Consider the following 18,450-nt stretch of genomic DNA (forward strand, 5'->3'; position numbering starts at 1 on the left):
TTAATTTGGATTATTCATTAGTCAGTGAAAGTCAGTAGAAATGGCTTCAGCTTGGAGTTGGACCAGGTCCTTACTTCACAGCATAAATAATGAATAAGAAGACTTCTTTCTGAAATGCAGGTGCCAATCACAGAATCACAGAATGTTAGGGATTGGAAGGGACCTTGAAAGCTCATTCAGTCCAATCCCCCAACCAGAGCAGGAACACCCAGCTGAGGTTCCACAGGAAGGTGTCCAGGCGGGTTTGAATGTCTGCAGAGAAGGAGACTCCACAAGCCCCCTGGGCAGCCTGGGCCAGGCTCTGTCACCCTCACTGAGAAGAAGTTTCTTCTCATATTTAAGTGGAACCTCCTGTGTTCCAGTTTGTACCCATTGCCCCTTGTCTTACCATTGGTTGTCACCGAGAAGAGCCTGGCTCCATCCCCGTGACACCAAGCTGTGTGTGACCACAGACCACATGCCAAACAGCACCCAGCCCTCCTGTGCTCTCCATGCCGTGGATGGGGCACAGCTGGATCTCCAAGAATCTCCTCAGTGCCGTTGGTTTCAGTGACCACTCTGAGACACGTGAAGACCATTTTGCAGCATTTGCTAAATCCTCACTGTTTGCATCAGGTAAAATTCGAGGAGCTCCTGTCCTCCCCAAAGCCACGCAGCACATCCCAGCAGAGCCTGTTAGGGACCATGAGAAATAAATAAACTGGCTCCAGCCAAGCAAACAGGGACTAGTGGAGGGATAGTGTGCAGCAAAAAACACAGTGCTTCACATTACTTGCTCTTTGCTTGCATTTCACATTTTATTTCCACCCAGCAAAGCTCTTCCAAGCAGCACCCTGAATGATTAGCGAAAATGCAGGAATTAGTTTAATCTCAAAACCCACACATTTGCCTACATAAATGTTTGAGTGAAGATAAGACCCTGCAAATTTAAAGGAATACACAAGGACTAAGAGAAAAAAAAATGCAAAATTATTTCTCAATAATACGAAAAGTAATGTAATTTATTTTTATCTTCAAGTATCTGTAAATGTTTCATCAACACATATTTCTACCAGTACCCAACTGCTGGACTATGAGCAGGACTTAATGAAATGAAATTACAGTTTCAACCCTCAAAGCTCTTTCCTGAAGAGGCAAGTGGTGGTTTTTGCACAGCTTTTGTACTGGTGACAGCCACCAGCAATACCCCCAGGTGCTGCATTCAAGAAAGCAGCACACAAAATTTATCAAGCGCACTATTTTCTGTGGCAGACGAGTTTGTGTTTTTGCAGCTTTTGTGGGATCTTAATCTATAGTAGGTCCTTTTTCATCAACTCATAAATAATTAGGCAGAATTTAGGTGGAATGCTCATGTTTTCAGAGAGTATGAGAAAACATTTAACCCACTGAAGGCAATTTCAGTGAAGAGCTGAAAGCCAGCTGCCATCACCTTTACAATTATATAGAAGATTTGAACAGAAGTTATGATAGTATGAAGAAGATGAATGTTTCTCCAACCAGGACATTTATATGATGAAAAACCAGCTACAATCTGAAACAGTGAAAGCAACACAAAGTTTTTTGAGCTGGTGCTGAGGTTTGTTTTCAGATGAGCTGCCTCAGGAATTAGATTTGGACATGGTCCCTTCTCTGTTGCATGCTTGTTCTGATCTTGTTCTTAAGCTTCCACCTTCCCATAGGTAGACTTCCTTCACAATATATCATATATAAAGTACACAACACAGCTGTGGAATGGTATTTACAACTGTTCAGATGAAGGAGAATGAGATGGTTATGATGGAAGAGCTGATTAAGCAACCCCAGTTTTACACTGGAGTAATCTCACAGAAATAAGGAATTCCAGTCTTCTGAAACCAAGAGTGGCATCGGGCTCAGCTGAATGATGGACTTCCATATTCATGTGGAAGGTTAAATACAGTGCACTCGTATGTAGTCCGTGTTTCAGCTGAGTCCTGCACTCCTCACATGGGTGAAACAACCTGCTAAAAAGTCTGTCCCCATCTTTCATATTGGCCCCTTTTAAGAACCAAAAGGCTGCAATAATGTCTCTCTAGAGCCTTCTCTCCTCTGAAGTGACCCACTATTTCTTTTCCAGTTCTAAACCATTTAATTTTTTTTCCCCCTGCTTTCTTAAAATAAGCATATGAAAAAATCAGGTTAAATGTTTAAATTCTACCTCAGACACTTGTGTTTAGCTCAGCAATGCTTTGCTGATAACCAGGAGTCTCCAGGGGCATCTCAGAGCTCAGCCCAGCCTGGGCAAGGACCAGGAGAACCTTTACGTGATCTCCTGATGGAGCGATGATCCCCCAAACACAAACACCATGGCGTTGTGCTTTGTCCTTGCAAAGCTCTTTCCAATGTCATGCAATGCTTACAAACACACGTCACCCACTCACCGGTGCCAGCAGAATCACCAAAACGTGCTTTGCCCTTTCATTTGGAGGGAATATATCCCAGGAGAACACAGTGTCACACACCGAGATTGAAAGAGGAAAAGGGAAACTGAGACAACGGCATCTGGAGAAAAACCGGGCTTTATCTGCAGGGTGCCAGGTCTGCAGTTCTGTGCCCACTAATAATTTCGTATGAATAAAATAGCATCTCTGAGAAGCCAGGACCATAAAGGAAGGAACCATGTTTGAACATGTATAATTTGATGGGGTCTATAGTGATTTCAGACAGGTGAGGACTGGATCTACATAAGCCACACAACATTGTATATCTACGCACATGTACTAAATTTAGGTTAAATGGCTTGAATTTGGCTAAAGTGGAAAACGCCTTTCATCCCTCCTTCTAATTTTATTGAATATTTTATTGTCATTTTTCCTTTATTTATTAGTGAGGAAGCAAACCGGTATGTTTTAAAATTTCTCCCACTGTTTTGAGTATAAATGTCCTGAAGATTTTACCCTGTTTGCAAGAGATCCAGTAAAATGAAGATTTTTTTTTTTTAGGTCAACATTTTCTTCTGGCAGACTGAGCCTGAAGTGCACTTTATTTCCCTTTAATTTAACAGCTCCAGCAGCTTTTCCAGTTAAATCGACTGTTCATTATTGAGCCCATTTATGAAGGGCTGTGCAGTGCAGTTTAATGAATCCCTGGCACAAAGCTCCCTTTCAGGGTAAGGAAAGAATAGCAGCCTATTTAGGTCCTGTAGGGCTGTATGTCAAAGGCTGCCTATAATACTTGTCAGGGAAGGGCAGAAATTCCCACTGATATAAGAATGTGCAAGAAATCAACTTTCACAACCAACTCGCCGATTAAGACGCGATCAGGAAATGAGAGTGTAGATTGCAAACGGTGACACCTGTTTGGGCAGCCAGATTTTCCCATAACTTGATAACCATATGGGCTGTACAACCGGGCAGGGAAAAAACCCAACCTCCTCCCTCCCCTCTTGTAGAGATTTTCTTACTTTCATGCCGCCTTCCCGACGCTGCAGTGAAAGGATAAGGGGTGAATTGCAAGGGCTGGGCTCGGTGCTGGGTTTGGTTTGCCTTCCCCAAGGGAAGGTTTTGCAAGTGATCATCAGATCATGGAATGGTTTGGGTTGGAAGGGCCCTTCAAAGCTCATCAAAGCTCAGCCATGAGCAGGGACATCTTCACCCAGCTCAGGTTGCTCAGAGCCCCGTCCAGCCTGGCCTGGGATGTCTCCAGGGATGGGGCATCCACCACCTCTCTGGCCAACCTGGGACAGGGTTTTACCTCCCTCAGTGTAAAAAATTTCTTCCTCGTGTCAGTGCTGAATCTCCCCTCTTTTAGTGACGGGGCACAGCATGAGATGTTTCCTTTAGGCTGGATCCTGGTGGGATCCTGTCCCTGCATTGCAGAGAAACACAGAATGATAGATCTTGGGCACTGAGACAGGTGGTCCCACGAGCATCAGGAGGGTGGATCCACCTTCTGCAACCTTCTTTGGTGAGGAGCTGCTCCACAAAAGTGCTGTCACTGTAATGTGGTCCTCAGCTGTGCAAGGCTTTCTTGTTTGCATCAGCTGCTCTCTCCTTTCAGGCCCACTTGATCTGCAAGAATAACAAATGGATCTTCTTGTGTAGGGCTTGATCGCGTGGCTAGGAGCTCAGTTTGTGGCTCATGCAAAACATCAGCGAGCACGGTGTGTCCCTGCTCCCTTTGATTCACAGGGTGACTGTGCTGCTGTTCCCTCTAAAGAAGCCAAGCTTGATGCCAAGGGCATCATTCTGGAAAGCCTTGGTTTAATCCCCAGAGCTGGTCAAGACACTGCTACCTATCATGAGCAAAGAAACAAAACCAGATAAATTCCCTGCACAAAGTGGGCAAGAAAATAGCAGTAGAGCCCTTGGAGCCCCTTGCGAGCACTGGACACTGTCCTGTGGGATGGAGATTTGGAGCATGGGAAGCACTTCTGCAGCCACCTCACCTACCTGGGTCTAATGGGGCGAGAGTGGAGGGACCAGGACATCTGGTCCCAGCATTTACCTGAGGTTTGGGTTATTTTGTGGGTCTAATCCCAGAACTCCCTGGACATCAGACCTTGCCTCGCTGGAGGGGTGTGCGAGCCAAACTGCACAGGCTGAGCGTCGTCATCCTGAAAGAGCACAGGCAGAAGACAAGCATTGGTTTGTAGAGCTGCTGTGAGAGGCGTTTTGCGGGAATAACCAAACCGCTATTTCCTTGGAAAAATTCAGTTTCTTTGCAAGTTGTGGGCATCATGTGGTTTAGCAAATTTCCCTCCGGGCATTGCCCAACTTGGGGTAATCAGCTCTGCTTGAGAGAACACGGAGAATAAGCATGTTTAATGCAATTATGAAAGCTTTCTAAATCTCCATGTCTGCTTGAGAATATGTAAATTTGGCTGCTTAGCACAACTGAATGCAAACTTTCCTTTGCATGCCTGACAATTGTTTTAATACTCTCCAATTTTTAGGAGGTAATAAAGTCTCCCGCTAAACCGTAGCTGAGCTCTCAAAGCTGTTTAATTGAATGAATTCAGCCTTACAGAAGTGAAGCCAGGACTTTCAGCTTTTTTTTCTTTTCTCTAAGCCACCGGATATTTAGCCGCTCTGCATATAACACCACCCAGCCTCATTAACAACCCTCTTTAGACAGGCTATGAAATATTACCACTACAGCGCTGGAGCAGATACTAACTTGCAGACAACTCAGTGCTCTATTAGAGTCGTTTCATGTTGCTCAGATAAGAAATGGTCCCAAAGCGGCTGCGCTTGCAGTGGCAGACAGTGATGCCCATTTTCTAGACCAATGTGCAGTTTGAAGTGACCTCAGAGTGGGTGCAAAACTATCCAGTGGAACACACCGGGGATACATACGTTGTTCTTTACATTTCCCCATCAATAATGGAGCTTGGAGCAGGCTGCAAAGCTTGACAGGGCTTGACAGGACCTCAGGGTAAAAGCTCAGGTTGCTAATCCGTGTCAGTTGTACTTGAGCTAAGTAGTTTAAATCCACCTCCTATGTAGACATATTCATTCTGGTATGGAGAGATATATAGATTTCCCATAGCCTTCTGCCTACCGTGTTTTTTTTGCTTTGATTACACAGTTGTACCCAGATCAACTCCCCATGTAAGAGACTCTGGGAGGCTCCAGCGGGGTGGGTTTTGCAAGGAGACCCGGTCCAGATGTGCTGGCACCAGAGCCAAGGCTGTGCCTGTGACCATGAGTCTCTGCCTGATGATGGGACCTCCTGAGATGCAGGTGAGAAACCAAGAAAATCAGCATTTTTATTTGGCAGAGGATTTTGAGCCTTTTTTCCCTCTCATCAAATATGTTTTCTCCTATTTTCTCCTTGCAATACTCGCTTTGCATTCAACAAGTGTGTGAAACCACTGTGAGGTTAATTGGGCTGATTTTTCTGTTTTACCACTAAGCGCAGTCTTAGGAAGATGTTTCCTTTTTCTTCTGCAAAGTTTTGGGTTCTCCTTTTTCCTTCCAACACAAAACTGGTGCATTTCTAAAGAATTGATGCAGATCAAGAAAACTCACCTTACTTCAGTCAAAATCAGGTATGCACCTTTACTCATACTCAGACATATAAAATCACTGAAAATAAATCTGGAGCTCAAGGTTTGAGGTTGCTCTACATCGACGTAAAAATTTTCTAATGGAAAATCAACAAAATACGTTCCCCTTCTGCCTCCCCTGAAAAGATAAGATAGTTCCTTCAGGAGCCGTTATCAGTACCTCCGGCAGCCACTTCACCAGTTTTTCTGCCTTCCATATGGAAGATTTATATGGCTGCTTCACTAAATTCGTGCAAGTAAAAATCTTTGGTTTTAACTGAATGCAGCCCAATCGTTTAAAATCTCTATGGGATCAGAGTGTTGGATTTTATCAGGACTTGACCTGAGTGGGAAAATATAATATACTTGGTAACGTGTATACTGACGAACACTTTGTGCCAGCTGAGCATCTGCAGGAGGGGAGGGATGGGGCTGGGGGCGGCTGCAGGCTGGTGATGGGGATTGCACTGAGCAAATAGAATAGTTTGTGTTGGAAGGGACCTTCAAAGCTCATCCAATGCCACCCCTGCCATGAGCAGGGACATCTTCACCAGATCAGGTTGCTCAGAGCCCCGTCCAGCCTGGCCTGGGATGTCTCCAGGGATGGGGCACCCACCACCTCTCTGGCCAACCTGGGACAGGGTTTCACCACACTCAATGTAAAAAATTTCTTCCTCCTGTCTGGCCTGAATCTCCCCTCCTTTAGTTTATAACCATCACCTTGTTCTGTTGCAACAGGCCCTGCTAAAAAGTCTGTCCCCATCTTTCTTACAGGCCCCTTTTAAGTACTGAAAGGCCACAATAAGGTCTCCCTGGAGCCTTCTCTTCTCCAGGCTGAACAACCCCAGCTCTCTCATCCTGTCCTCACAGCAGAGCTGTTCCAGCCCTGATGGGGTCCGGGGGATGCTGGTTCAGAGCGGATCTGTGTACCTGCCCGGAGGCTCTGGGTACCTGTCCTGGGGGTGATGCTCGTCCCGCTGCCGCTGTCCCCGGCCGGGGGTGGGCGCACCCGGTTCAGCCCGGCCCCCGGGCGCCCGGCGGGGAGGAGGCGGGGAGGGCCGGGCCAGCCCCGCTGCTGAGCCCTCCTCCTCCTCCCCCGCCCGCCGCCTTTTCCCCGCCGCCGCCGCCGCCTCCCGCCCGGTGCAGCCCTGCGGAGCTCGGGGCGGCGGCGCCCCGCCGCCGGCCATGGCCGTGCCAGCCGCGCTGCTCAGCCCGCACCACCTCCTCTCCTTCTGCTTCCCCGCCGCCGGCGGTCTCCTGGGCTATGCCGACCTGGAGAAGGGCTATGAGGGCGGCGGCGGGGGCGACGCGGGGGACTTTAAAGAAGCCACCAGGGACCTGCTGAGCTTCATCGACTCGGCCTCCAGCAACATCAAGCTGGCGCTGGACAAGCCGGTGAAGTCCAAGCGGAAGGTGAACCATCGGAAGTACCTGCAGAAGCAGATCAAGCGCTGCACCGGCATCATCGCCGCCGCCCCGCCGCCCGCTCCTCCACCGCCTGCCGCCTCCTCCCCGCCCGCCGCTTGCCCCGCCAAGCCCCCGCCGCGCCGAGAGGCCTCGCAGGCGGCCAGCAGCCTCCAGAGCAAGAGCCTGGCCGCCCTCTTCGGCTCCCTGCAGCAGGGCCGGGGGCCGGCGGGCGGCGGCGAGGCGGCGGGAGGCGGCGGCGGGGCGGGCGGCGGCGGGGCGGCGGGCGGCCCGCGGAAGGTGCCGCTGCGGGACCGCAACCTGCCGCCCTCCTTCTTCACGGAGCCGGCGCTGCCCGCTGCCGCTCGGGGGCCGCCGCCGGGAGCCAAGGAGCTGGAGAAGGGCGGCGGAGCGGAGGCGGCCGAATTCTTCGAGCTGCTGGGCCCTGAGTACGGCGCGCTGCTGCCCGAGCACGCCGCCCCGCCGGACGCCTTCCCCGCCCGCCTGCCCGCCGAGCTGAGCCTGGAGCACAGTCTCTACGAAGTGCCTCTGCCCGCCGCCCACCACCCGCTGCTGGGCGGGCTGGTCTACCCCGAGCCGCCTTGGAGCCCGGCGGGGCCCTGCAGCCCCCCCAAGAAAGCTCCGGCCGAGGCGCTGCGCCCGCTCTACTCCGGCGGCGGGGAGCCGGCCCCGGGCAGCAGCGAGGAGTCCGGCGGGCACCTGTCGGCGGGGTTCGCCGCCTTCTTCCCCGAGTGCCCGCTGCCCCCGCCGCAGGGCCACTACGAGTACAGCGCCGGCTTCCACCGCGCCGCCTACCCCGGGCTGTAGGGCAGCGCCCGGGGCTCGGCCCGGCACGGTGGGATGCGGGGAGCCCACCCGCGGGGACTTGGCGGACGCTCCGGGGACAGCGGGACCTCCCGCCGCTCACGCGTGGGGCTGAGCGCTCCGCCGGCCCCGCCGCGTGTGTGTGTGTGTGCGTGTCCCACCCGAAACCACGGCCACGGCTCCCGCAGGACTCAGCTTCGTGCTCCGCCAGTCGCCTCCTCCTGCGGTTTGGGAGCCGCTGCAAATAAAATGTGAAATATTGGGTTCCTTCAGGTGTTTTTCTAGCGGCCGGTGCCTCCCTTCCCTTAGCCTTCCATAGGGGTCAGGTTTTGTCCTGCTGTAGGCAGCTCGGTGTGTGTGTTCTACGGGACACTGCGACGGGGGCTGCGCTTCTTGAAGGCAGCCGCGACCACTTGTAAATGATCTCAGTCTAAAAGTAAAACTCCGTCAACTCTTGCGTTGCACTGGAGGTTTTTCCCAGGCTCGCTTGCATCGCAAGTGCTGGTGGATGTTCCGCTGAACACATAAAAGGCGAGGAAAAAAATTCGACTGAAGCAAAATTAAAAATGCTGCTACCAAAACTTAGTGTCCTGAAATTTAACAATGTCTTGCAGGATCTTGCAAACAGCAATTTACGGCGATACGTAAGTTAATTGACGGCATAAGTTCGGGACAACAATGTACTGTAGCCACTGCACCGATGTGATTCCTGCAGACGGTTGGATTTCTTCCAGGAATGTGTCAAAGCTCGGAAGGCAACGCGGCTCGGTCTCATTGTGTACAGGAGATTATTTGATAATCATTTAAGTTATGTAAAAGAGTGTATGATAGGTCCTACAAAAATAAAGCTACACAATAGATCTAAGATCTGTGGTTGTTACTGCCGTTGAAATGCAGCGTTCAGGGGGCTTTCACTGCGCCTCCATCCTCTGTAATGGTTTCTTGGCAGGAGTTAAGACAGGCAGTGGTTTTTGTTTTCCCTAAAATCTTTTGAAATGCTGTATTTTATCCCCAGTGCCGTATTCTATCCACAGCGACCCGTGCTTGTTTTGCCTTCATTTGTACCGGCTGTTCCTTTAACTTACTAGAAAGAAGGGAATGATAATACGTGACAAAGCCAAGGGATGAAAATGGTTACAGTTATGAAAACAGATCAAAATAGTCAGAGGTTTCCTATTGAGATGCAAGTCTTAAAAGGCAATCCCACAGCCTGGCGCCCCGCCAGCCCCAAGCGGATTGTTTGTTTTTGAAACAGGATCCACATACGGATCAGCCCAAGGTTTTACCCTCAGTGGCGACAAATCCTTGTGCTTTCTATCTTTTAAAAGATAATCTGAAAGGTAAAACAGTTTTCTTCATTCATCAACACAGATTTAACTTTTCGGAGATTTAGGATCAAGCTGTTGGGATGTGTGGAGAAGTAATGCAAGATCTTCTGGAAATAAAACATGAGAGACTTTGTTTTGGAAATGGGCTTTAATTTTAATCAGCGAGGGCTGTAACCTGTGCTGCCTCTTTCCTTCCCAAAACCTGCCCAGGGTCTCCTTTCCGTATGGAAAGGACCCACCATGGATAAATGCCCACAACTCTCCAGCATCTAAAAGCTGAAGGCTGTTAAGGAAAAGCAATTTTTGCGTGTAATTTTGCAGTAGTTTATTTAACTAAGCTTCACAAGAGCGTGCGTGAGGAACAATGGGCATACGATCCGGCCAAGGTAGCTACAAATTCGGTTAATCCTGCCCCGCTGCTGGTTTCGATGACGGGACCATGTCCTGCTCTGAACTCGGTGCTGCCTTCTTCACGCTGGCAAACCTCCCGGTGCAGAGCTCGTGGGTTTGCATTTGCAAGCAGCGCACCGCCAGGTCCAAGCAGAGCTTGTGTAAAACTAAGTTTTAGATCATCTAGACAAGAGCAGCTGGGGGGTTATTTCAGTTGGAGACATTTGTTTTGTTTTGTTTAGGAACTGCTTCAAGCATGTGGATTTGTAGCACATATCGGCAGCTGCTTGGGGTATTTCAGCTTGATGGTTCTTCGCTGATATGTGTCCTATTGCCCGGCGTTCTCATCTGAGCTGTGCACCTGAGATCGGTGCTTTCAGCAGGCTGAGCAAACAAAGGGGATGCTGACAATGCAGTGGGCTCTGCTAAGGAGAGGAAACACCTTTTATCCCTTAGGATTTCACTGAGCAATTTATTTATTTCACAAACTCAATATGCAAATATATATTAACCAGGGATCTAATCCTGAATACCTTACAGCCATCCTATTTCTCAGCTTTCTTGAAGACTTCGGTGTGATTTGGCCTGAAAAATGTCTAAAGAGGTCTTCAGGAATAGTTTCTGGGATATGCTATGTAGACATTGCAAAGCTACAGGCCTCACCATTCTATACCAAGTTGGCATGAAGTGCCACAAATCTGACCTGCTGGTGGTTTCCACTCATTTGGTGCTCTGGTGCCTTGTAGATGGTGACCTGTGGTGCTCAGAAGCTGAACATCATCAACCTTCTTGGGTTAGATCTTATCTCAAACTAGTGGGAAAAGCAGCTTGACGGGTGTTGGTGGAGCTGGGCTGGTATAAAACTGGTGGCAGCTGGTTCCAGATGCTGCCAGGTTGGGAGGGTTCTTTGTGGGCTTGCAAGAAGTTGGGGGCGGGATCCAGACCAGAGAGCTGGAACAGCTCTGCTGTGAGGACAGGGTGAGAGAGCTGGGGTTGTTCAGCCTGGAGAAGAGAAGGCTCCAGGGAGACCTTATTGTGGCCTTTCAGTGCTTAAAAGTGGCCGATAAGAAAGATGGGGACAGACTTTTTAGCAGAGCCTGTTGTGACAGGACAAGGGGTGATGGTTTTAAACTAAAGGAGGGGAGATTCAGGTTATACAGGAGGAAGAAATTTTTTACATTGAGTGTGGTGAAACCCTGTCCCAGGTTGCCCAGAGAGGTGGTGGATGAACCATCCCTGGAGATATCCCAGGCCAGGCTCTGAGCAACCTGATGTCCCTGTGAAGATGTCCCTGTGAAGATGTCCCTGCTCATGGCAGGGGTGGGACTGGATGAGCTTTGAAGGGCCCTCCCAACCCAGACTGTTGTATGATTTGAGGATTCCAGGAGCCAGCCTGACTGAGCAGCAGCTGCAGATGTTGCTTCAGCTTAGCTTCTGCACTGCAATAGTGCCTTAAAGGGGCATTTTCAGTTTATAACAGTTTGCAATGAAAACCAAACTAAACCAAACCATCTAGTATCAGTATTCTTCGGAGTACCGCTGCATTTCTGCCCATGGATGTATCTGAGGAGTACCTGGTGTGGGAAGTCTGATAAGGCTGCGGAGGAGCTGACAATGGCCGGGTCGATCCCGGTGGCTTTTCCCACAGCAGAGCCCAGACAAAGAAGCTCTGTGCAGCTCCCGAGGACACTGGAGCTCCTCTCCGAGCTGCCGAGGAGGCGAGGGCACCACCACCAGACCAAGGGTTGCCATCTAGCCGAGCTGCATCTTTTATCTTCTTTGTGCTTGTGTGGGCTCTTTTTGTCGCGGTTGTTTCCCCCAGCTTGAATAGCGCAGGCACGGAAAATGTCACAGAAGAGTCTCACTCAGAAACACCCTTGGGAAATTGCTTTCTCCACTGAAACACTGAAGAGCATCATCTTAAGCAGCTGTAAGAATAAAACCTTTTGTAATCAAGCAAGATATTTTGGTTTATCTGGTGCACTTTTACAAGGACTCTGTCCCTAAGAACTAAAGCTGATCCTTTTTAGCTTTTCTGTCTTAAAAGAAGTGTGTCCCTTTGAATGGAAATGGGTTCTGTTTGGCTGGATCAAGGTCAGACTCTCTAACTATTTGTTTTACAAAGCCCGCACTGAGTTCCTCAGATGTACTGAATTCCGTTTTGTTGCTGGTGTATTTTACACATATTATCTGTTTTTATGGGTGATTTGGGTGGAAACAATTTGTCATATGCAGTCAAAGATGATAAATGGGATAACAGGAACCCTTTGTTATATTTTTAGGTGAGGGACTCTTACCTTTCCTTAATGGTGATTTTTTGATGAATAGCGAAGGGTTCACCATGAATAGATATTACTGCATCTCAATATTTTGTGATTTAAATGTTCTGGGTCAGAAAGATTCTTTTATTTTCTTGGATGGGCTTTAGAAAGAGGCTCGTTAATTATTTAATGACCTGAGCTTGGGATTACTCTAATACAGCCTGACCACTGATGACGAGTCATCTTCGATGAGCTTACATAGTTGTTCAAACAATGTTACTGAAAAAGATACAGGAGTTTATTGTAAACTCTTTCTGTTTTCTGACTTTTTGAATAAACTGCTTTTGGCAACGGTGCAAGAACTGAAGGTCACTCTGCAGTTACTGGCAAGAGGAGGGAAAAAGTGGTGGAGTAACTCCATAGTGACGTGCAAGCAGTTTGGGTGGAGATTTGATGAATTCAGGTGTACAAATGTGAATACATGAAATAGGAGCTGGGAATACTTTTGGGATAGCTTTATGTCAGCCGAAGAGACTGCAGCCTGCCTGCTCCGAAATCAACTCATCTCTCATTTTTAGGATCGGTAAATGCTTAAAATCCAATTATTTTTTTGTAACACATTTACATTAAAAAAAAAAAAATAGTGTATTATAGTGACCCTATCTCCCAGAATCTCTGTGGGTAAAGATTAGCAGAGTGTAGCTGAAAGGTGATGTTATGAAATGTGCAGTGAGAACTTATATTTTCTGTGTTTTATAATGTTTTTTGATATTCACTGTAACCCTGATTATCCTTGGTGACTCCCCTCCCTCACTGGCACAGAACTGCTTCGCTAGACTGGATGTTTTTAGCCTTTTATGCTTTCTGGACCCCCTCCATATCAAACAGAAATGTACTGTCAACGCCTTATTTTTCCTGGTTGTTTTGGTTGCCGTTGTCCAGAGATCACAGGCTCAACATCACCTCGTTGCTGTCCGTGGAAAATACTTTTAATTGCTTGAGTTGGCCAGTGCAGGATCTGAGGAACATGCAGCATTTCCCAAATGATGCTTCGCCTCTTCTTCTCTGAGATGGACAGAATCACGTCTTATTTATGAAATCTCTGTGATCCTCCCTGAGGCAGCTAAAACTGCGTGATTTACCCTGTGCTGCCTCTGGGAATTCCCAAAAATATTTGGTGTATAAGAAAATGTGGATTGGTCCATAGTAAGGGAGGGAGGATAGGATTCAAACTTTGTAGTAATGGGTTCTGGTGCTCCCGTAAGTGCATGTTTTGTGTGTTAAGAGTCTCCTGTTGGGCATCTTGGACTGGCTCAGGCTCAGCAGCTCATTGTTATTCCATCCGCGGGCTCTGCTGAGCAAATCCTGGCAAACCCTGCTGTGCCAGATGAAGAGGTGACTGTCCGTATTTGCCACCCTGTCCCTTTGCAGCAAGGACTGAAGGGAACGGTGCCTGTCCCTCCATTGCTCCAGGCTGCCGTCGGTGCCCAAGTCCCTCTTCAAGGAGGGTTTGGAGTGAACTGGGGCTCACACTGATCAACGCCCCGGGACTGGCTGGAGTTCAGCTCAGTCATTTCAGCCACAGCTCAGCAAATCTGCCTGCAGGCTGGGAGTGAGTTAAACCTGGGACACCAGGTGACAACAGTATTACTAGTAGCTGTAGATAGGTAATAAATACAGACTGATTTCTGTTTCTTCAGTAGAAGCTGGGCATAATATTGTGGCAGATGCACTCGGCCCCCTCCCAGACAAATCAGTTTGGTCCAGGCTCCAGAGGAGGGAAAGACCTGAGCTGCATCCAGGCCAAGAACTCCCTCCAGCAGACCCACAGGGAACCAGAACGGCAAATCAAACACCGGTGGCTTGTGGGCACCTGGAGTCTCGTGCAGACTTTTCCTACTGTATGCAATTTGACCATGAATCAACCACTTCATTCTATAAATACGACAACCTGGATGAGCCCACTTTGAGCTCTCCCTGCTAAATAAGTGAGCTGTATGGCAACGGTTTTACTACTCGCAGGTCAGTGGATGAGCCCAACTCAAGTTCAGTATTAATCATTAAGCTTAAGTAGATGCACACTAAATGTAATGGATTATTTAGAGATATAAGGCTGTGCAATTTTTAATATACTCTTTGATTCATGTTACTTGGTAGACTAGATTTGCTAAAAATTTTAAGCTTGTATTTACCAAAAGCAACTGCAGACTATACTAAATGCCTGCAAGATAAAGTCTAGCTTGCATTTTGCTGGGAAAAATGGAACTGACTGGGAAAACAAGGATTCAGGCCTAACACAGAGACATCATGGACATCTGCAAAGCGGGACCTATTTTGCACTTTGCTGAAAAGAAAAGATTCAGACAAAACGACACCTTCAAGGATATGGGCCAAAACCAATGTGTACAACTGAACAAAACAAAGGCCCACGTGGAGTCAGGGAAAAAGGGTCCAATGGGGCACAAAGGACCTGGTGGTGAAATATTGCCATTGGACTGAATCACGGTGTGAATGGTCTGTAAAGATATAAATGTTTGTAGTTCTCTATGCTTGGGTGGACCTCTGCGCAGGTACCAGCTTGAGCCAGCCCTCCCGCTCTTCTACTCCATTACATTTTTTATTTTCTGAGAATTTTGTTTCCTGAAAGTCTGTTTTACATGCCTGTCGGGGACTACGGTGGGTCCGTGGATTCCCTGACGGAGGGCATGGGAACAGAAATTAGCCTTGAAGATATGAAGGCCTACCCGTGAGAAAGATGGGAGTAAAGGAGTATTCGGAGATGTTAAGGATGTACCCGTGAGAGAGAAGGGAGTAAAAGAGTAACATTGATGATAGCAAAATTAGCCAAAGAGATGTTACTGCTGTAACTTGTAACCAATAGTGAAGAGACACATGAATTGGTAAAACTGTATAAAAATGCACTTGTGGCAATAAATGACATCTACTACTTTCATCCTGGAAGAACTTGGTCTATGTCGTTTGTCCATCTCAACCACAACACATGCCATTAAGGGCCTCACCTGAAAGTTTGCCACTGGAGCTTTAAAAATAGGCTCCAGAGAGAACGGTTATCAGGGAGAGAGAATCCTGAACGTTTGCGCTGTGATGGACGTAGGCCTGGCCTAAGAGTTTGTCTCCGGAGCTCCAGGACACAGCCCCTGGAGCGAACGGTTATCACAGAATCACAGAATGTCAGGGATTGGAAGGAACCTTGAAAGCTCATTCAGTCCAATCCCCCTGCCGGAGCAGGAACACCCAGATGAGGTTACACAGGAAGGTGTCCAGGCGGGTTTGAATGTCTGCAGAGAAGGAGACTCCACAACCCCCCTGGGCAGCCTGGGCCAGGCTCTGGCACCCTCACTGAGAAGAAGTTTCTTCTCAAATTTAAGTGGAACCTCCTGTGTTCCAGTTTGAACCCATTACCCCTTGTCCTACCATTGGCTGTCACCGAGAAGAGCCTGGCTCCATCCTCCTGACACTCACCCTTTATATATCTGTAAACATTAATGAGGTCACCCCTCAGTCTCCTTTTCTCCAAGCTCCAGAGCCCCAGCTCCCTCAGCCTTTCCTCACACGGGAGATGCTCCACTCCCTTCAGCATCTTTGTTGCCCTGCACTGGACCCTCTCCAGCAGTTCCCTGTCCTTCTGGAACTGAGGGCCCAGAACTGGACACAATATTCCAGATGTGGTCTCACCAGGGCAGAGTAGAGGGGAAGGAGAACCTCTCTCGAGGGGAAACACCTGAAAGTTTGCTTTGTGAATGGATACAGGCACCTGGAAAGAAGGTAAGCAGCATTCGGCTTGGTATATTTCCCCATGCAGTAAATAATGGAGTGAGCCTGCTGCCAAACTCTTTTAAGTCATGCTTCTCTCTAAGAAATCTAAACAATGTTCTGCAGCAAGAAGAACCCTGAAGTCACTCCCCTGTGACAAGTATTTATGATTTTTATTTTGTTCAGCTTTATAAAAGATACAGGCTCACTGCTTAAGCCTCTGTGTGCCTCCAGAGTGGTGAAAAATCGGTGGATAATTTTGAATTTGGTGTTGCCAGGACATTCTTGGAATGTAAAGCATCCTGGCTGAGACGGGCTGCTGGGCCAGGGGTGGTGGCACAGGAGAGGCAGTGGCACAGATTTTTTCTCTTCTCATTTTCTTAATTGCAGACTGTGATATTCTGCTATACTACAAGGTGAAGAATGAGTTTATAGGGACGGATCCCTATGACCCATATCAGTGACATGTGGCAGACAGCCATCACGGTGAAGAGCTCAAGCCTATGCTGAGTGCACTCAGGTCTCTGCTGTGGGTTTGGGCTGAGACAACGCTCCAGGGTGGCCTTTGAGAGCGATCCCGGACCCTTCCTTAGTATGACATACATAATACTAACATCTATCTCCTTCTCCTCCCATGGCTCTTTGAGGTGTTCAGCTCCCAAAGTAGCTGGATTGAGGCTGAATTGTTTGGGTCTGAAAGGTGCCTTTCCAACAGTGAAAAATGAGGTTCAGAGTGAATTTGTGGGATCTCTGGAAATCTCAGTGATTTTATGAAAAAATCTGCAGGAGTTACAGATTAAAGTACCATTTATTGTTCTGATTGCTGACTACGTGAATACAGCCTGGGTGCCTGTGCGTTGAGCGGGACTCTGACACATCTCTGGTTTGAATAACACCAGCCAGTGCTACAATTCTGCCATCAAACCCAGTTCCAGCAGTCTCTTCCCTGCCAGTGGTTTGTCAGCTAGATTCGTTAGGTCGGGAGTAAACAGCCCTGTTGTTCTCAGTGTACAAAAAGCGGAGATCAGATAGGCAAAATTGGGTGCGAATTCTAAATAAAAGGGAAATTCCTTCCTCCTACCACCATTTTTCATCAGTGGATAACTAATAAGGAAGAATTTTTTGCATAGTAACGCTTCACCGTAGAACTGGGCTTTACAGATTAGCTATAATTGCTTCTGTGCACTCAAATAATTGAATATAAATCAATTACCACCATTTTAGGTATTTGAACAGCCAAGCTCGCTCTATGAAGAAAACCCTTTCTCTCCTGTTTAATAGCCAGACCTTTAGCTTCTTTGTTTATCCACATATCTGGGACAAATGATTCTAACTCAGCCATTAATTAGTGATTTTATCAAGATTTTCCTTTCATGACTGAAAGGTCAGGACACCCTTGAAGCAAAACAAATGTCTGTGATTTGCACATGAAGTCAAGGCTTGTGAGGAAGAAGCCTCAGAAAATGACTTAAAGGGTAGAGGTTTAATTTGGGGTGGCTGCTTGTAAGAACACGCCTGGTGCGCTAAGAACAAATGTGATGACCGGATAGCCTGGATTTTATCCACAAGTCTGTGATTAATATTTGTTATGGATTAGACGACCCTTCAGACCCAGAGCAAACTGATAGAAACACCAGGCACAAGGGCTGAAGTAAAAGTTGGGCCAGAGGAGCATGGCCCTGACCTCAATATAATTTATTTCTATTGTATTTCTCCAACACCCTTCGGCTGTCAGATGCGCATGCTGGCTCCTGGGTGCCAAGAAGAACAGGTTTTACTGTGGGACAAATTATACCTGACTAATGCAGATCAGCTGGGGTTATAAGTAAGATTCAATTTTGTTAAATAAGAGAGATATGAGTGACTAGGCGAAGAGAAGGGAAGGGTTTTTCTGGGCAGAGGTAATTCAGATATCAATTGCTAGGCTCAACATCATGTTAGGATGCCATAGCAATCCTTTCTGGGCTTGAAATAGGTATTACTATTGCCACATTATTACCTGTATTGATATATTTTTCTTGTATTTATGCTATTTTTATCCCTGTTTTCAAATCACCTCCTTTTTAAAAAGAAAAAGAACCAATTAGGAACAGAGGACTTGTTCTGCACTGAGAGAAATCCAAACAGCTTGTTCTGCAAACAGAGAAATTCAAAATGATGTGCTATAACTATCCTTGCTCTAAATTAGAAAACAGAACACAGTTCCTAAATATTCAACTTGCGCTTTTCCTACACAAATTTAATCTCCTACTAGTTAATGCATCTGGTAGGGCAGCCACCCAGCAATTTCTCATTTCAGTGAGGAATCCTTCTAAAGGAGTTTTTCTTGTGCAAAACTGGAAAAGAGAAAAAAACCTATTCAATTGCCACTGCTCGAGTCCCCGGTAAAACGCGATGTACCAGTGACAGGACCTTCTCAGCCAGGCAAGACCTACAAAGTCCTCTACAGCCCTCAAGCGGT

General features: G+C 47.7%; 2 protein-coding genes across 2 annotated transcripts in view; one reads left to right on the forward strand and one right to left on the reverse strand.

Annotated features, from left to right (window-relative positions):
* The first annotated feature begins 7,120 nt into the window (after positions 1-7,120).
* Positions 7,121-9,101, forward strand: FAM181B (family with sequence similarity 181 member B). The gene has a single exon (XM_065832755.2). The coding sequence runs from the start codon at positions 7,193-7,195 to the stop codon at positions 8,237-8,239; it is 1,047 nt and encodes a 348-aa protein (XP_065688827.2). The 5' UTR covers positions 7,121-7,192; the 3' UTR covers positions 8,240-9,101.
* Positions 9,102-9,734: 633 nt separating this feature from the next.
* ME3 (malic enzyme 3) overlaps positions 9,735-18,450 on the reverse strand; it is a 148,900-nt gene continuing 140,184 nt past the window's right edge. Inside the window, exon 15 of the mRNA XM_071801995.1 lies at positions 9,735-11,882. Coding sequence (XP_071658096.1) covers positions 11,875-11,882 — 8 coding nt within the window. The 3' untranslated portion in view covers positions 9,735-11,874. The remainder of the gene's footprint in view (positions 11,883-18,450) is intronic.

This window comes from Patagioenas fasciata, chromosome 1 (assembly GCF_037038585.1).
Source record: "Patagioenas fasciata isolate bPatFas1 chromosome 1, bPatFas1.hap1, whole genome shotgun sequence".
NCBI classification, from domain to species: domain Eukaryota; kingdom Metazoa; phylum Chordata; class Aves; order Columbiformes; family Columbidae; genus Patagioenas; species Patagioenas fasciata.

Excerpts from the sequence above, each read along its gene's own strand:
- FAM181B (XM_065832755.2), top strand. The coding sequence starts at position 7,193 with ATGGCCGTGCCAGCCGCGCTGCTCAGCCCGCACCACCTCCTCTCCTTC.